This window comes from Plecotus auritus (genome assembly GCF_963455305.1).
Source record: "Plecotus auritus genome assembly, chromosome: 6".
Lineage (NCBI taxonomy): Eukaryota > Metazoa > Chordata > Mammalia > Chiroptera > Vespertilionidae > Plecotus > Plecotus auritus.
The window spans coordinates 26792340-26808031 of NC_137773.1; the positions used below are offsets into that span (position 1 = coordinate 26792340).

A 15692-nucleotide genomic window follows, 5' to 3' on the forward strand; every position below is an offset into this window, starting at 1 on the left:
GTGGCCGTCCAGGCCCTGGGGTCAGGTGCACTGTGTGTGCACACACTTCATTGTACCTGTGTCCCACAAATCCTCATGCATGCGGAGTCAATATAAACTGGCACATAATAGAGTTGAGTGAAAAGTCATATAAATCCGCCCCCCTCCCTTTCCCCATAAACAAACAGAAAAGGAAAATTAAAAAAAAAAAATCAAACATATGCCATTCGGCCAGATGTCTTTCTACCATATTCTGGAATTCTACCACAGGAGGGAGGTAGAAGATGAGAGAAAAACCAGTTTGGGGTAAATGACTCTCAAGGCCTCTCAGCTCCTCTCACAGAGCTGGCTCTCATCATACCTAAGGTACTCAGCATATGGGACCAAGTGAACAAACTAACACATAAGAAAAAAGGATTTTCTTATACGTCCCCACCTGGAAAGAGATCTACCCTGTGGATGTGCGTGTTAAGGTGGATTAGGTAATAGGCAGTAGTATATCGATGGGCATTGTGTTCTAACAAATGTGTACTTGTTTTTCTTAGCGAATATGAGTTTCTTTTAGGAGGTCAATTTCAAAATGCTCAGCCTTTGTTTCTCCTCCCACCCCGCCCTGCCCTATAGACGGTACTTCCGTAACAGTTCCGACTGCCAAGGGTGTTTCCTCTCGGGGAACCGGTCTGGAATTTTGATCTTGAGGAAATCCTGGATGCATTTCTCCAGCTCTTCCTCAATTGAGAGCTTTTCCTTAACAGCTTTTTTTTTGCTGCTCATGTTCGACTCCCTGGAGCCGGAAGTCAGAGTCCGGAGCAGGTCGCTCTTCCTCCGCATCTCAGACTGCTGGATCAGCTGCACCGGGCCCTTCTTGATGGGACGGTCCAGAGTCTGGATGTTGGTCTGGCGAGTCACGGGCCCGCAGATGACCGTCTCCTGGGGAGAGCTGCCCTCGGACTGGCTGTCACAGCTGGAGGTGGAGAGGTCATTGCAAGACGTGCCGCTCTCCCCTTCTTTGTCACCTTTGCCGTTCTTGCAGCAGCAATCACAATGCGAGGATGACCACCTAGAAGGCTCACCTGCAAGGAAGCACAGGACACAAGCGATTAATGCCCAGACTAGCAGTGTAGCCCTAAACATACACACACACACACACACACACTCACACACACACGCACACACACACACTCACACACACACACATACACTCACACACACATACACACACACACTCACACACACACATACACACACACACACAGCCATGTGTTTAGATGTGGTGTGGCACTCAGGATGGGCTGCAACAAGAGCACCCAGAAGCCAGGCCCATGGAGGGAAAGGTTAGTATTGGCCTGCTGTGTAAGAGGAAATGCAGTATAATTAATGCTCACATCCACAGCACTGGAGTCAGATAGCCCTGGGTAAGGCTACTCGGCTATAGCATTTACTAACCTGGGTACATCGGCAGACCCCTTAAATTCTCAAAGCGTCAGTTTCCCCATCTGTTAGATGAAGATGATTTTCCTACTATCTGGAGTTGTAGGGAGGATTTAGATAAGTCAAATGATGTTCTGAATGAAGTATGTGGTATACAGTAAGCACTCAATAAATGCTAGTTGGTTTTACTGTGGCTGATGTTAAACCCTAATTCGAAGTTCTACATGAGAGCAGTGTATGAGTGGAATGACAGCTGTCAGTCAGGGAGGACTTCCTTGGTGCCAGCCCCCACATAAGCTCTGTGCACTCACCAACTCTTCAGATCCTCATGATAACTCTATAAACCTAGTAGCTCCATACAAGAAAACTAAGACCCTGAGGGTTTAAGCAACTTCCCATAGTTTGCACAATTAGTAGGCGGCAGGGCTAGTATTCAAATACAGATTTCCCAAATACCATATTGCAAATAACTAGCCTTTTTTCTTTAATTTGCCTATCTGTAAAATACCGGCTTCTCCTTCCAAACCATGTTCAAGGTTTAACTTCACACTGAAGTCCTTGTTTACCCTCTCCCCAGAAGTATTTATCAACGTTTCCTCTGAATTATGGCTTATATTTTGTGTCTCTATTTTTGCCCTTAACACATTCATTAGAATTATTTTTTACTTTCTGCATGTAGACTCCTATATCATGAGCACTCTTAGGTGGGTACAGTGAAGTGTCCATTGTTGTAATCCTAAGGAACAATGTAGAAATTCAATAAAAGACTGTATCTACATAGTAACTTTAAAGAACCTGGATCTAGCCATACCTGAAGCTAGTCCTGTTTGGACTTTTCATTTAAGCCAGTGTGAGTCCTTCTCTCCCTATTCCCCTGAGTCTTGACTCTCAGCACTGAATTTGGAGATGTGGAGGCTGAGCCATTTTTCAGATACACAGTTGGTGGTTCCCTGAACTAGAAAATTCAAGATTATGGCACAAAGCAATTTCCTAAACATATCAGTAACTGCCCCAAACTCTAAACATCCAATCTTTATGGAGTCATGAACCCGATACTATTGCTGATCATATATTATGCACTGGGCACTTCATATAGTTCATTGCACTTACGCCATAAAAAACAAAGGGCAACAAAGGCCCTTTCTGATACTAATATTGGGGACAAGGATAATGTGGCAACTTTATGTGTTTTATAGGAGACCTAATTTTGATGTGCACTATATCTTATTCTCATATATAATGGGTTACTCTGTAATAAGACTCCACTTCATTGCCATTTTCAAATATGGTCAAAGTAGAGGAAATCTAGAATGGAAATTATAAGGAAAGTTATGCCCTGTCTTCTGGGACAATGCCTGTCCTCTACATACCTAAATAATTTTATTTATAGCAATGCATGTTGATTCAGTTTTCCAGAGGGAGTAAAACAAAAAAAAGTCCCCATAATCACAACTCCAATAGTCTCTCTAACGTGAACTTGTTCTTTCAAACCACTTTTTAAAATTTGACTGAGTAATCCTTGTATTTATTAGTATATACCCATTAAATGAACTGCAACAATCCAATTAGGCATAAGGAATGGCGGCAGCACAAATGACCTAGTTGTCCTGGGCTATTACAAATAAACACCTTCCATGCAGCAGAGAGCATCCCACATGTACCCGCCGGTGACATGGGAAATGACTGCTGTCTGCCAGCCGGGATTCTGAGATCGTCTCTCTCCTCAGAGAGAGAATCTGCCTCTGCCCCTGCCTCTCTACACCTAGGCATCCCAGACTGACATTACTCGATGGAGAGATGGCTCCAATGATTTGGGTCAAGAACAAGTAATTACATCAATCCAGAGTTGATCTACTTTTATCCCTTTTGAGAAAAGTTCAGAAATTGAACTTAACCTTAAAAAAAAAGAAAGGAAGGAAGGGAGGAAGGAAGGAAGGAAGGAAGGAAGGAAGGAAGGAAGGAAGGAAGAAAGGAAGGAAGGAAGAAAGAAAGAAAAGAAGAAAGAAGAGAAAGAGAGAAGAGGAAGAGAGGCAAGACATAAAGGAGCAGAAATATATGCTGTGATATGCCTGCCTATTATGTTAGAACAATAAGACAAACTATTTTGAATGTAAACCTGCTGAACCAATAGAACTGCAAGCCCTGGGTTTTTCTGCCCCAGAGCTGCCTTCCCCATGGAAATGTCATTCCAGGCAGTGGACTCGGAGGGGAATCTGAAGCTCTCCTAAAAGCCGCTTGACAACACAAACGCCCTCATGTGAGGGAGCCCTGTGTGTTCCCGTGGGAAACTGCACGCAGCCCCCCAGTGTGCCCGAGCCAGGAGCCTGGCACCGATGCAGCTACTTCTCCCTGAACAGCTAAGATGATCATGGATTTAAATGTCAACTGGGATCCTCCAGCTTCCAGGCAACTGGAAGTATTACTTTCCACTTATCTAGGCACTAGCACTATTAAAGGGAAATTGAACAACTTCATTTTAGTGAAGCCTGTTAAAGCACCACATGCTTCAATATTTTATGAGAGCATTTGAATGTTTTAGCGTTTTGGCAAGATAATTCATAGGATGGCTTCTGGAGTCTATATATTATGTTGAAATCAAGGAAGAAGATAGGATTAATACAGTCTAGCTGGAGGTACTGTGTGTGAGTTATAGTGAAATTTGAAAAAAAAATGAACTGTGAGGAGATAACTACCTATATCTTTTCTGGAAGCACTGTCTATCTGACTATCCTCTTACCAAAAATTTAACCACGGGCTGAGGTTTTAACCGGAATGCAGAAATACCATGCCTGTGGGTGCTGGACACTTCGTCCCTGCAGTCCCTCTGACATGTGCTCACCAGTCCTGGAAGGTGTGCAAATTGCAACACACTTTTGTTCCCAATTTGCTGAGGTTTCAACACTGACTATAATAACTCTCTCCATTTGAGGAGAAAATAGGATATAATTGATTAGCCAGATGTAGGGAGAACACCATTTCATTCCAAGAAAAGTCTGATTTATTAATATCAAGAAAGCAATTGATTGCCTTTTGGGATTTATTTAGTAGTTGCTCATCAAAGGAATTCATAGTTCTACCTTATTTGAAAAAAAAAAACTACTGCTGAATCTGTTGGTATCTGGCACATGATTTCCTTAAATGCTTGATGTATGAATGAATGAATGAGCCAAACACAGATGTTGAACTGCATCAAGTTGATAACATAGCAGGGCAGAGTTCAGGCTCCAGAGTTAGGACTCACAATTTGTCATCTTTGATAAACTACTCAGTTTCCTCATCTGAAAAATAAGATTAATAGTATCTTCCTCATAAGGAGTTTTAGGAAAATGAGATGAGATAGTTAATGTGAAGGTGTTTCCTGGTTTGTGTACCCAATAAGCATTCCATTCCTTCATCCCTATTTGTTCTACCATAAGCCAGACACTGCTCTACATAAAACAAATCAGGAGCTTTTAGATATAATTATTATGTTTCCACAACCAACTCTTAGTTCTGGTTGGAGTATCGTGTTGGGAAGGACACTGACGGGCATTTAGTAATATCTGACTTTGGTGTGGGAATGAGAATAACCACAAGCAGGTACAGTGTCTGGCACACAGTGTGTGACAGGGGGCAGTTTTGGAAGGAAGATTCCTTTGCAGGACAGTGTCCACAAGTTCACAAACAGATGAGTCTTCCAGAATAAAATTTTACTTGAATACACATCAATTCAATTTGAACCCAGAGCCCTGAGGAATTTGTAGTTTGAATTAAATGGGGAAGGACAGGAAACCCAATTGCCCCAAGTCCTTAAAGCCCAAATCTTCCAACATTTTACAACTTGGAAAAACTAAGGACCAATCAAGCAGACTATATGACTGGACTTGGCCCCTTTCCATGATCTCCTCAACTGTGGGCATTCTTACTGATAAAGAAGAAATAAAAGAGGAAGGACGAGAGAATATTTCTCCCCTAAGAAAAATTCAAACCGGGCTGAGTGAAACACGACTTAGCAAACTCACAAAGTGCTTATGCATTTTTAAAAGAGGCACCTCTGCAATCTCCCCACACCTCAAATTCCCCACCTGCTAATGGCTGGGAACACAATGTGCATCATTTACAGCGACATCTGGGAAAACTGCTTTCCCTGTCTCCTCTGTCAGTGATGTAGGAGCCTGCCTGTCTGGGAGCGAGGTGGCCAGATTTAATTTATTGGGGCTGCTAAAAGACTTTCTTAGTATCCCAGCTGAAAAGTCAATAATGGCCAAATTGATGTTTTTATAATGCTGCTAACCTTGGGAAAGATATTGCAGAGTGCAGATTGGGAGCAGGCAGGCTGTGCAAGCTTCTGAGAAAAATCAATCTTCAAGCTTGACAATCGTCATTTCTTGCTTGTGGTTGACCTTTGCCCCACGTGGACATTTGGCCTTGGATGGGCCTAGCAGGGGCTCCTCATTAAGAGGAGGCAAGTTTGGGTAAGTTTGAGACAGTTAAACCGTCCATGCACCAGTAAGGGCCTCGGGTGGACACACTGCCTGCTGGTGTTGCCATTTCTGAAGGGCCCTGGCTCTGGGATTAGAGAAAAAAATCAAAGTTGGAAATTGGGGCCAACTACTTCTGGGGTAAATAAGAGTTGGGTTGAAGCTGATGAGCCGAGAGCAGACAAGGAGTCCTCCTCCTGTAGCACACTCCCTCATGGATAGAACCCAACAGGAAGCCACCTGACCGATGAAAAGTGTGGTTCGCTGAACCCCACCCCAGCAGCGCAGTAGACACGGGTGAGAGGCGACAGCTTACCGACAGCACACTTACCCTGCCTGAGATGCAAAAGACAAGGAAGACACAACTCGACCTGCTGGAACTCATGCTCAAATGGAGGATTTGGGAAATAGAAACAAAAGAAAACCATCACCTCTTTCCTGCCCTACCGCCCTCTTTTATACCTTAGGGCTTTGCATTTGTTCTTCTTCCTGCCAACAGCATTTATTCTTCTGATTTCCGCCTCTTTAGCTCTTTTTTTTTGTCCTCAACCGCTGGCCTTCAATGTCACTTTCTCAGTGGGGCCTTACCTATCTATTTCCAACCCCACTCAAGCCAGTCCCAACCTCTAGCCCATGTCTTTCTCAACCACCAAGTGTAACTATGGTTTATTTGTTTAGTGTCTGTTTCCACACTAGACTGTAAGGCCTGTGTTTGTCCCCTTCTGAATTCCAATGCACATGCCAGGGCAAATAAATGCCAGGGTTCCAGGGCACATAGGAACTATCTTCAGGATAAATGAATGGGAGACAAACAAATGATGTGTATATAGGCAGTGAATTTTGGTTTAGAGTGTGTGTGAGAGCATGCCCTGCCCACCGGGAAAGCCCAGCCAGGATGACTGTGCAGAACGGCACTGGGGGCAGGCCAGGCTGAATCATGCTATGAGACTTGGAAGAACCTCGGAGGCCACTGAGCACCCTAGTTCACAATGAGGAGAGAGAAAGGGGCCTAGGAGCGTCAGAGCCCAGCTCTGGGTCTGCAGCCCTGTCTGGCACCATGCCAGGAACACAGATGAGACGCTGCAGAGCCATGTGGGCAAAAGGTGGATAAATCAAACCCAACTTTTCACATATGAAAAGTCCAACATCTGGGGGAAATAAAAGTTCTCAGGAAGCGTCCACCGTGGAGGACAGTGAAGATAAACACAGGACAGAGCAGTTTGGAGAAAGCAGATTCTGCCAATATGATGTGGCTAATAGAGAGAGAGGCGGGGAGAGAGAGAGAATACAAGTGGCCACAATGATGATAACACTGACCTGCATTTGCATTCACGGGATGCCGACACAGGACTGGGCATTTTACCTGCAACATCTTATTAAACTTTCATAACCAGTGAAGAGAAGTAAGAAATTACAACACCTAATTCCTACCTCCTAGGGTGAATAGAAGCCTAGAGAGGCCCAAACTTCCCCTGGTGCCAGGCAGACTGACATTCCATTAGAGATAACTCAGGATCAACATCTAAAAGGCCTTCCTTTAAATGGCACATGCCCATAAAGGAAGAATAAGCCTGGCATCTCAGCGTGAATTAAAGTGCTTGGGCCTGACAGAGAAAGCCAGAGAGCTCACATCAGTGGCCAAAGCCTAGCAAATGACATCAATGAAGTGTGATTAACTTAACCATGTGTCATGTGTCTGCTAAGTGCTTCACAAACGTTTTTCATTCTAACAGTAACACTCTACGGCAGAATTTCTCAATGTTGGTGCAATGACATTTGGGCTGAGTAATCCTTTGTTGTGGGGACTGTCCTGTGCTTTATAGAATGTGTAGCAGTGACCCTGGCTTCTAGCCAAGTAGTTGCCATAGCACCTCCCCTCCTCCGACAAGGCAACTAAAACTGTCTCTGGATATTGCTGAATGTCCCTGGGGGCAACATCGCCTCTAGTTGAGAACCACTACTCTAAGGTAAATATTATTCCTATTTTGCTGATGAGGAAATTAAATTTCTTAATTTTTTTACTTATTTGCCCATGAGCCACAAGATTAGTAAAAGATGAAATTAGGATTTGATTTCTGGTAGATCTGACCCCAGGATAAATGCCTGTTTCATCACTATACTGTGATGTTCCAGGACAACGATGCCTGTTTGGAAGGAGCTTATCAGGCAGAGACCCAACCATTCCATTCATGATAAGTTTCATGAAAAGGCCAGTGAAAGGAGATAAAGGAAATTGAGTGGCCCTTTCACTTTTTATAAAATACAAAGAATGCCTCACTTTCACCGGGCTATATTCAGGTGATAACATAATAGATTTACAGAATTTAGCAGCTCTGCCTGAATCTCTGCAATCTGGTCACTAACAAATTACTATTCTTTTTCATTAGGTTTTCAAAATGAGACAAAGGTGACTCTAATTGAGGATGTTTCCCACATAGCCACAACTTCTATGAATACCACTTAATAATAATAGGCAGCATTAAATAGAGTGTTTAGGTGTTATTCTGCAGTTGCTTTGCAGAATCTCATTTGAGATCTACAACATCCCTGCAAAGTGATTCTATTGTCATTCACATTTTACAGAAGAGCAAACTAAGGAACAGAGAGGTTAAGGGAGGGGCCAGCTGTGATGCAAACTGGGGCAGTTGACCCCAGAATTTCCAGAAGTCGGGCAGTCTGCCTATTGGTTCAAAACTTGAGGTTTAGAGGCAAAGAAACAAGAATAGGACTCAGATCTGTGGATGATTTTCAATTTCTTCACCTGAAAGTGTTAGAAATAATAATACTTCTCAGGTAGGAAGATGAGAATTAAGTGATATTGATCCCCAGCATGGTCCAAGTGCCTAGAATACATCCAATACCATTGAATAATGGTTTTTAAAGGAGAATGATTACTTTTGATATCCAAATTACAACATTAATATTAATCACAGTGTGTGAAATGTTTATAAGGCAATCTCAATTTGGGTAGTTCCTTGTTTCATTTGCTTTTCTTTCAATAGAAAGTCGACCCAAAGCCCACCTTCATATTACTTAACCAACATCTCTACTTTCTACTCTAGTGGACTGTCTACCAAAGAATTGATCCCATTTGCATAGATTGATAATATTTTGGAAAATATCACTGATGAACAAATCAATTAATATAGGGTGCTCCAAAAATGTTTTCACACACTTTGAATAATTATAAAGGCAGTGTTTATTAAAATACATTTCATTTTCAAAATTGAGTTTTCAAACTGTTACAGTGTGTATACATTTTTGGAGGACACCCTGTATAGTATATGTCTTCCTCCTCCTGGCTCAGGCACAAGTATTGCCATACTGGACCAGCAATGACTTTAAGGGCAACAAAAATGGCTCAAAGAGGGACAAACTATGCACTGTGATGATAGTTTATCGTTAATCCTTTATATATGATTTGCCTTCTTCTGTTAAAGCCCATTAACTACACACAACTGCACAACCTCATAACATTGCCCAACTCACCCTTCTCTTATGGGGAGAAATATCCTTCACTGTGAAGACCACCATTACATCTCTAAGGTTAATCCACTGGACACAGTCATTCAAATTGGTTGACAGATGTATCCAATATGAAATAAAAGCAAAGGGGCACTAGCAGCAGAAATTAGCACTAGTGATTTCCAGACCCCAAGCGATGGAAAACAAAAGTATGATCCCTGTGATAACTATGGGGAAGTTAAATTGGGAGATATTTGAGTTCTACATATTTGGTCTCTGGTTATTAAATATATCCTTCTCTCTGCATTGGTTAGACCACTAGTAACACACTCTTCATTGTTAACATTTGGAAACAGATAGGAACGAGCTTTTATCAAAAAGAACTAAAGGAGTGATATAAGGGTCCAATTTCATTCTTCTGCATGTGGTTATCCAGGTTCCCCAACACCATTTATTGAAGAGACTATCCTTTCCCCACTGAGTATTCTTGGCTCCCTTGTTAACTATTAATTGACCATATATGAAAAGGTTTATTTCTGTGCTCTTCATTCTGACCTTGGCCCGCATGCCGATTTTTATGCCAGCACCATAATGTTTTGATTACTATCACTTAGTAGTATAGTTTGAAGTTAGGGTGCCTCCAGTTTTGTTCTTTCTCAGGAATGCTTTGGCTATTCAGGGTCTTTTGTGGTTCCATATAAATTTTAAGATTTTTTTCCTAGTTCTGTGAAAAATAACATTGGCATTTTGATATAGATTATATTCATTTAAAATGTATGAAAGTCTTAAACATACCTGAAACTGTAAAACTCCCAGAAGAAAACATAGGGGGGAACTCCTTGACAATTGGTCTTAGCAACAATTTTTAGATATGACATCAAAAGCACAAGAAACAAAAACAAAAATCTATGAACTGGAACTACATATAACTAAAACGCTTTTAAACAGCAAAAGAAATAACAAAATGAAAATGCAACCTACAGAATGAGAGAAGATATTTGCAAATCAGGTATCTGATAAAGGGTTAATATTCAAAATATATAAAGAACTTATATAACTCAATAGCAAACAAAACAAAACAAAAAAACTGGTTTAAAAGTGGGCAGAAGAAGTGAATATACACTTTCTCTAGAAAAGACATATATAAATGGGTAATAGGTACCTAAAAAGGTGCCAGGAGGAGGAAGAGGTTATGGAGGGATTGGGGGGAGATGAGGATGAAGAAAATGAGTTAATATTGGGAATTCTATAGGCTTATAGAATATCCAAATTCATAAACCTTGTCTTTATCATCATAAATACTATTTCAAATTCCTTTTTTCTACACTTCTCCGCTAATTCTATAAAAATGCCTTTGTTTCAATAATTCTATATAACATTCGTGCACCCATATGATTGCATAGAGTTGCACAGCACAAAACATGAAACTGACCTTAGCAAAATGAATACAGAATGCCTTACAATTTTTCATAAAAAGCTTTATATACTCCTTTTGCTCATTTTGTCTTTCATTAATTATGTTTCTGAAAAGTAAGTTGCCATTTGAAAGAGTCGTTGGCTGAAAATGGTACTCATTGCACTTTGACAAAGACTTGAGAAGAGTCATGACTTAGTAGGGGAGAAGAAATTATGAAACCTAGTATTTGTATAATACTTAATAGACTATAGAACCATCTCCATTCATTATGCCTCATTTGATCCTCCCATTTATTTACTCAGCCCTAAAATAATATTTGATTGCTCTCTGCTTGATATTCTCTAGGCAATGGTTACATTGCTGACCACAGGGATCTTACATTCCAGTAAAAAAGATAAACAATAAACAAGTAAAAGATAATAACGTTTCAGGTAGTGATGATGACTGCAAAGAAAATAAAACAGGATGATATGATGGAGTGAGCTGTGGTGAGAAGGTTGCAATCAATAGATAGAGTGGTCAGATAGCACTTCTAAAGACATTGACATTTGAGTAAGAATCTGATATCCAAAAGGAGCCAGACTGTGAAGATCAGAAAAAAGTCATTACACTGAAACATCACATGCAAAGGTCCTCAGGCAGGAATAAGATGGCATGTGCAAGGAACAGAATGAAGAACTTTATGGCTTGAATGTGCTAAGGGAGGAGGAATGGCAGATGATGATATTGGAGAGAGAGGCAGGAGCCAAATCCTACAGGGCCTCAGAGGCTACACTCAGGGGTTATTTTTATACCAGGGCATTAAGAAGGATGATTTTAACAGGGGCATTACATGGCTTAATTAGTCTTTATTGCAAGCTTACTCTGGCTGTTCTCCAGAAAACAGATTATAGATGAGGGAGAATACAAGCAGGGAGGCCAGGTAGGAGGCTACTCCAGCATCAGGCAGGAGATGATGGGAACTTCTAGGAGTGGAGATGGAGAGCAGGGACTCTGGGGGAGATTTCCTTATTCTCAATTAACAAAAAAGAAAAGTGAGGCTCAGGAAAGCAAAAATATTTGTCTAAGCGTATTACAGAAGATAATTTTTCTGTTTATAAGTCCAGTTCTTTCCCATTATGCCATGGTTATGTCAATGATTAAGGCATCGGAAAATACTAATTTTTTCAAATCCTCAACAGTTTCTGACAGAAGATGCTCTCCCTGTCTCTGGTTCTATCCTGGGCATCAGAACTCTTACTTGGTTAGTCCTTCTGCTGATCTGCACCTGCTGGGGTTGTATGATTTACTTCATAAAGTAGGGGCCTGGAATTGAATTCTACAATCAGGAATCATTATATTGTGTGTAAACAATGACAGATGACGATAAATATGCATTCCGGTTAATTACAGCCTTCCCATGTGCCGACTTCACTCTCTCATCTCCATCATCCTGTCACATCTTAATACCTGACTGTGTGTTCTCTACAACAGCGAGAGAGAACCTAACTGCACACACACTGAAATGAAGATGCTAGCTCCGTATTCTGTTGTGTTCTTAGGAACAGGACCCCAACCTAAAGTTCAAACACTATTGAAAATTAACAGGCTTTCAGTATGTTCAGCCTATGTCATTCATTTGGTTTGTACATTAAGTTTTTATTCAAGGGACAGAGTTTCTAATAGAGTTCCATTATAGCCCAGACCCTAAAGCTGAATTAGTAAAAACAGAGTAAGTCATGTTTGATTTATTTATACCTGTCGCCACCCACAGGTTGAGAACCCCTAGCAGGGTCGCCTAAGACCATGGGAAAACACAGATATTTACATTACGATTCATTAACAGTAGCAAAATTACAGTTATGAAGTAGCAACGAAAATAATTTTATGGTTGGGGGTCACCACAACATGAGGCACTGTATTAAAGGGTCGCAGCATTAGAAAGGTTGAGAACCACTGGTTAGGACCTAAGGCATTTGGTCTCTCTCTCTCTCTCTCTCTCTCTCTCTCTCTCTCTCTCTCTCTCTCTCTCTCTCCCCCTCTCCCCCTCCTTTCCTCTCCTCCCTCTCCCCCTCCTTTCCTCTCCCCCTCCCTCTCCCTCCCCCTCCCTCTCCCCCTCCCTCTCCTCCTCCCTCTCCCTCCCTCTCCTCCTCCCTTGTCCTCTCCCCCTCCCTTGTCCTCTCCCCTTCACTCTCCCTCCCCCTCCTCCACCCTCTCCCTCACTCTCACCCTCTCCCTCTCCCTCTTCACCCTCTCCCCCTCCCCTTTCCCCTTGTCCTCCCTCCCCCTTCTCTCCCCCTCCCCCGCCCTTTCCCTCTCCCTCTCAACAGCATGATCAAGAATTTGCCATATGTTCCATCTCAGGATTATGCTAGACCAATACTCCTCAGGACATCTTTGAGGGTGAAAGGAATAATGTGTCTAAGTGTGGAAAGTGTACATCTTTCCACTCACTCTGCCCAATGGGGAAATATGTAGAACCAGCTAAGGGCTTAGATGAGAGATAAGAGGGAAATGTTCATCCCTAGTACCAAAGAGAATGGACCAAGAGAAATTAATGTGCTGCAACTCATACAGTTTCACTCCCAAGTATAACGTTTCCCTCGCTCCCTCCCTTCCGAATATCCACACTGATAAGGGAGCTGTCTGGGGTCCTTCTGACAGTTAATGAGCAAAGATGCTCAACAGAAGTTTCTCAGCATACCTGCTTCCGAGCCAGGGCACTGACGTGAGGAAACCCCAGGAGGTGCAATGCCTCTGTGTCCCAGTACAAAGCCCCTCAAACTCACTTTGAAAGTTTGCTTAGGATCTAAATAAATCAAACCGAAAGACTTAATTATGAAATCCCAGAACTGGCCATGAAGATAATAAAGTGCCCAAGTTTCTGTTTCAATAGATGTGTTAATATTTTAGCAGCTCCTAATTGCCTGTGTTCTATTTCACAATTTGTGATTAAAGTTTGATTTTAATAGAGCTTCCAAAAAAAAGCAAGACTGGCGTTTCAATTCCTTGTTATTGCACTGGTTGGTCTGTCCTTTCTACCACGTAATTAGTATCTCCCTCTTAGCCATTCTCTCTTGGTGGGCAGAACCAGCACAGTCTCAGCTGAGTTCCCTGGGTGACCTGATCCATACCCCACAAAACCAGATACAGACTCCCAAGCGGGCCTTTCCTGTCCCCTATGCCATCTATCCCAGGCAAAGGTTGGAGAGTAAAATTTAAATACATTTAATTTAATATTAATAAATTGACTATTCTGCTCAAAAACTTCTCTTTCCTTTAATTGGGTATTGTAACTTGAGACCTCCACGGAATTGAGTGAAAGGAAGCAGCTAAGACTCTTTAAGAGACTCTTTAGTTTCTGCTATTCAGATGAAAAATATATAAAGAGTAACAGAGTCTACAGGCCCCTCAAATAGTCTTGAAAAAGGCAACCTCTACTGTATCAGAGGAAAACCCTCTAACTACATTAAACTTCTTTCAATGTATATTTACATATAGATATTATAAGAAAATGAAAAAAATATTATATTAAAACAAAGAAAGAAAGAAAACCACCTGTAATTCCACCACAAGGTAATTATTTTTACTATTTTGGTGTGAATGATTCCAGACTCTATACCATCATCTTTCCAAATGATAAAGATGAACCGATGACGTTTTCTTTAACAGCCTCACAGTGGTTCACTGGTTGTACCAAAAGTTTATCTTATTTCAAACCAAGATGAGTTGTTTGGTGTCTACTGGGACCTAATGTGATACCATAGAAGCCATTAGGAAGAAGTGGTTTCTCATTTTTCCTAAGGGTGGAAGCATTAAGAAAAGGAGATTTGATTAAGAGAATATGGGGACAAATCAGAATCTTTAATCCAGGCCTTAGCCTTTGGGAATCATGATTTAATCTAAAACAGGAAGGCTTCTTAGAGCTGTCATTTAAAAAATACGTTTGCTCTTGTCTCTGATGCCGTTTTAATGCAGCCTCTGATAAGAATCCACTCCTCACAACACCTGAGCCAAACCAAGCATATTTTAAAGTGGCAGGTCTAATTTCCAACTTCAGCCTCAGTGTTATGAATATAAATCATCACCCAGAGGAGCAAATACCCTACAGAGGTCCTTGTCAGCAACTCATCCTTCTCAATAAACTTTCCAAAGACCAAACCTTAATCTCCAGAAATTCACAGAGATAACCAGAGATTGCTGAAGGCTCACCTTCAAGAACTGGCTCATATTCTCACACAGTTAGCGTTCAAGTTGGAACAGTTTAGAGGGGGGAAAAACCCAAATCTATAACAAATTGGTCATTTCATTTGCTGTGTTTAAACCAGATACTTGTAATACTCTCTAGATCTGCTACCTACAAGTTATATGCTGATTACCAGGTGACTCGTCATATTAGGGGAAGGAGTAATTCTAGGCAGAGAGAGCATATATGTAAAGGGACCAGAGAAACAATAGGGTAATGCATTTTAGTACTACAAGCAGTTTGATATGACTGAAACATAGTTTACTGGTGGGCTTGTCAGAGGACATCAACATGGAAAGATGAAGAAATAGACGAGAGCCAAACCAGATTGTGAAGAGCTGAATTTACCAGACGTTTAACCAAGGCTCAAAAATGTATGAATAATGTACTCGTAGGCCACATCTTTATGAGAACCAACTCTGCAATGAATTAATTGCAAAATATACTTCAAAGTAATGGAAAGAGTCGGCTTGCTACCTTTTGGAAGATACCTATAAAAATATCTTTTGTTTCAAAAAAGTAAACCTATAATGCTAACTATGTTTCCCAGTGTCACCTATGTGAAGTAGTTGGCAGAGTGGGATTTGGACCCAATCCTGAGAGGAAAATCTAGGTCTCCTGACCCAAAGATCATTTTTCTCCCCATGATGCCATTTCCCTAGGCCACAAACAATAACCTTTTAAAATGAGGACAAAGGATTTAAATAAAGTGCAC

General features: G+C 41.4%; 1 protein-coding gene across 1 annotated transcript in view; it reads right to left on the reverse strand.

Moving 5' to 3' along the window:
• Positions 1-597: 597 nt before the first annotated feature.
• Positions 598-15692, reverse strand: part of KCTD16 (potassium channel tetramerization domain containing 16) — a gene marked incomplete at its 3' end in the record, with an annotated part of 215515 nt that continues 200420 nt past the window's right edge. The window contains exon 3 of the mRNA XM_080672770.1: positions 598-1052. Within this exon, the coding sequence (XP_080528896.1) occupies positions 598-1052 (455 nt within the window). The remainder of the gene's footprint in view (positions 1053-15692) is intronic.